This window comes from Macrosteles quadrilineatus, unplaced genomic scaffold (assembly GCF_028750875.1).
Source record: "Macrosteles quadrilineatus isolate MER2022 unplaced genomic scaffold, UCM_ALF_1.0 Scaffold_9__3_contigs__length_116548681, whole genome shotgun sequence".
NCBI lineage: Eukaryota > Metazoa > Arthropoda > Insecta > Hemiptera > Cicadellidae > Macrosteles > Macrosteles quadrilineatus.
In genome coordinates, this window is record NW_026542602.1 from 48322936 (window position 1) to 48326614 (window position 3679).

The 3679-nt window shown below is 41.4% G+C and overlaps 1 protein-coding gene across 1 annotated transcript; it reads left to right on the forward strand.

Annotated features, from left to right (window-relative positions):
* The first annotated feature begins 281 nt into the window (after positions 1–281).
* LOC129003423 (uncharacterized) lies at positions 282–3404 on the forward strand. Its single transcript, XM_054431715.1, has one exon. It carries the CDS (start codon positions 282–284, stop codon positions 3402–3404), a length of 3123 nt encoding a protein of 1040 aa, XP_054287690.1.
* The last annotated feature ends 275 nt before the right edge of the window (positions 3405–3679 follow it).

The window sequence follows — 3679 nt, forward strand, 5'->3', positions numbered from 1 at the left end:
GCGATAAGTTGTTTAGTAAGCAGCAAGTAAGCCTTTTGAAAAACCTAAAAAATCAAATTGTAGGACACATATGGAAAAGAATAAAAGACATAAAGAAAGAAGAGTGCAAAACAGGATGGATTTGTCGGGGCTGCCTCGAAAAACTAAGGAAAGGTCAGATGCCTCCTACTTGCATTCTTAACGATCTCTATGTTTGTGCGCAGCCGAAAGAGCTAACTTGCCTTAACAGTTATGAAAAAGTTTTAATTCAGAGAGCCAAAGCATTTCAGGTTGTTACAAAAATGAACACAGTTGGGAAAAGAACAAGTCGAGCTCAGCAACAAATTTCTAAAGTCGTTGGAAGAAGTTTTCATTTGCCACTACCCCTTCAAGAAACCCTGCAAAAATTGCCCAAACCAAGTGACCCTCTGAATCCAAACCACGAGCTGTACGTTTTGGTCAGAGGGGTACCGACCAAAGCAAAGAAAGTTTGGCAAATGTTGGTTAGTGTGGATAAGGTACACGCAGCCTTAATTTTCTTAAAGAAAAACAACGCTCATTATGGTAGCATCGTACTACCTACAGATCCCGAAGGACTCTTCAACCTTAATGATGACACAAATTTGTTTCAATCTACCCATCAAAACGAACTGCCACCTCAGGAAATACTACATAGACGTGCTATATTAACTCAGGTAACTCACGAGGAATGGGATTCAGAAGAGTCTCACTATACAATCCACGCTCTTCATGAGTCAAAATCTTATAGTGATGACACCGAGCTCTATAAGATGCTGAAAGTGAATGAACCTCCGATTAGTCATGAAAACAAAGAGATTGACGTGCTTTGTTTCCCTGATTTGTATCCCGAAGGTAAATTTGGCCAGTTTCATTCCAGAGAAACTAAACTCTCTTCTGCTGAATTTATCAAATGTCGGTTGCTTTCAAAGCATTCTCAGTTCAGACTGAATCAGCAGTACCTTTTTTATTTGCTGCACGATGCAAACCTTCGGCAGTTAAGACAAGGAGTATTCCACAAGCTCAATGTCACTGGATTCAGTGGCTCTCTTAGTGCTAGAGACTGTTTGAACAACCTTGCATCGGGAGAATTAGAGGGGAACCTGACATCAGTATTCTCCAAACTCAGGAACACTAGCCAGTACTGGATACAGCCTAGAAATGATGTCAATTGCATGGCTCAGCATTATGGACCAGCTACATGGTTTTTAACCATAAGCCCAAGCGATTGGAACTGGGATGACATGGCATTGTTCATTAGGGAAGTTACCCGGAGTGTTCCAGGCGCAGAAAAAAAACAAACTAGTGAACTTGTGGCTATGGATCCTATCAGTGCGTCACGGTTTATCCATATAAAGTTCAAGGCAATGTTGGATTTTATTGTCTCTGATGCTGCTCCTTTAGGAAAAGTAAGTCACTACTTCTACAGGCGAGAATACCAAAGCAGAGGTCTCCAACATTTCCATCTTCTTCTGTGGGTAGAAAATGCTCCTGTAATGGGGACGTCCAGCAACGCAGAAGTAGCCGACTTTATCCTTAAGTACATTACTTGCAAGGTTCCAAATGCATCCGTTTCACCTACTCTCAACAACAGAGTTACAAGTTACCAAATGCATCACCACAACTCGTACTGTATGCGGACAAAGAAAACCAAAACCGGGTTTCGTAAGGCTTGTCGTTTCGGGTTCCCCCGGCCAATCACAGGGAATCTTGTTCTGCGTGACGTTGTCGAGTCTGTAGCTGGCAGAAAAGCTCTCAAGTCTAAGTCACGTCTTTATGACCTACCCAGAACACCAAGCGAGAGCTTTGTCAATGACTACAACCCGGCCGTGTTGCTAGCTTGGAATGGAAACGTGGACATCCAGTATGTAGGCGAAAGCACTTCTATCCTACATTGGTATGTCACAAAGTACACTACCAAAAGTGAACAAAGTCATGCTGGCCAAGTTTTTACAGAGATTAATTCTACAAAATCATTAGCTAGTAGACTGTTTAACGTTGGCCTTAGAGCTTTAAACAACCGTGAGTGTGGTTCTTTAGAAGCTAGTGACACACTGTTGGGCATTCCATTGTACGGCACGGACCCGGAGACAACAATAAGATGGTTGGATGTAGGCATGACCAGACGCAAAAGACTACAAAAAATCGACAAGATACGAAGTATGGACCCAAGTTCAACGAACATATTCTACGAGTCGTGGGTTGATGACCACTACCCAACTAGACCAGACGAACTAGAAGATATGAACTTATACGACTTTGTGAGATGGTACGATATAGCTGCTCAACCACCTAAAGGCGACCGTGAAGTGCATAAGTTGAATTCAGGCAAATTCCTCACTAAAAGAGTCAGACCATGCTTACTGAATCACTATAAGTACAGCCCCACTCAGGATCCTGAAAAATACTACCATGCATTACTTCTTATGTTTCTTTGTTGGAGATCTACTGATGAGCTGAAAGAGTCTCATGAAACATACACAGATGCTTTTATGGCCAAGCGGACACTTCTCACTCAAGCCTTCAACTATGACAAACGTTTAAAAGACATTATTGCGGCATCGGAGAATGCAAGAGACAAAATTCAAAACCGAGTTGAAGAGATCAATGCAGAAGAAGGAGAGGTTGCTGATCCATCCAATATAGCCTTTCAGCCCTTTAATGAACCTGTCCCCGCATCCCAGCCTGTCAGGGACAGCAATTGGTCGCCGAATGACGAGCCGTTTGAGAAAAAATACCAAAAACTCAATGACGACCAAAAGAGAGTGTTTGATTATGTCAAACGAGTTGTTGCAAACTCTGATGGGACAGATAAATTTCTCAGACATTTTGTAAGTGGTGTGGGAGGTACTGGTAAGAGTTTTCTCATAAAAACTATCAGCTCTTGGACTAAAAAATGTCTTCAAGCCTCTACATCAATATCAGCTCCCACAGGACTAAGTGCTTACAACATCAATGGTTCTACGATCTACAAAGTGTTTCAGCTGCCAGTTGAGCATGGAAAAACTCCAAAGTACAAAGCTCTTACTGATGATGTTTTAAAAATGTTGAGATCCAACCTGAAAGATGTGGTGCTCTTCATAATAGACGAAGTGTCCATGGTCTCCAATCTAACATTGATGTACATAAATCTCAGATTGTGTGAAATATTCAACACCTCAGACCAAAGTAACGGCTGGTTTGGTAAAAAACATATACTGCTCTTTGGAGACCTTTTACAACTTCCACCAGTACACGAAGACTCCCCTTCATTCATTTCTCGACATTCATTGAACTTGACAGTAGCAAACTTAGTTCTTTTGTTGGCTCTCTGTCTTGTGTTAACATCTGGTCTGAACAGTTCTCTTATGATGAACTTACTACAAACATGCGACAAGCTCAAGATTCTAAGTTTGCTGATGTGTTAAGCAAAGTCAGAGTAGGCAATATGACCGTTGAGGACATCCGTCTAATTGAAAGCAAGAAAATACATCTTAATGGAAAAACTGCTTGTGAAAACCTTTCTCTATTAGGAGATTACTTGTCTGCTTTACCCAACAATTCTGTGTGTCTTTGTTCAACTGGTTACCAATGCTCCATAATAAATGATGAAATGGTCAATAGAATAAGTGGTCCTGTTGCAACATTTGCAACAGTCCTTGTTTGTAAGTGGTCCTTGTTTGCAACTTGGTTGCAAAAGACT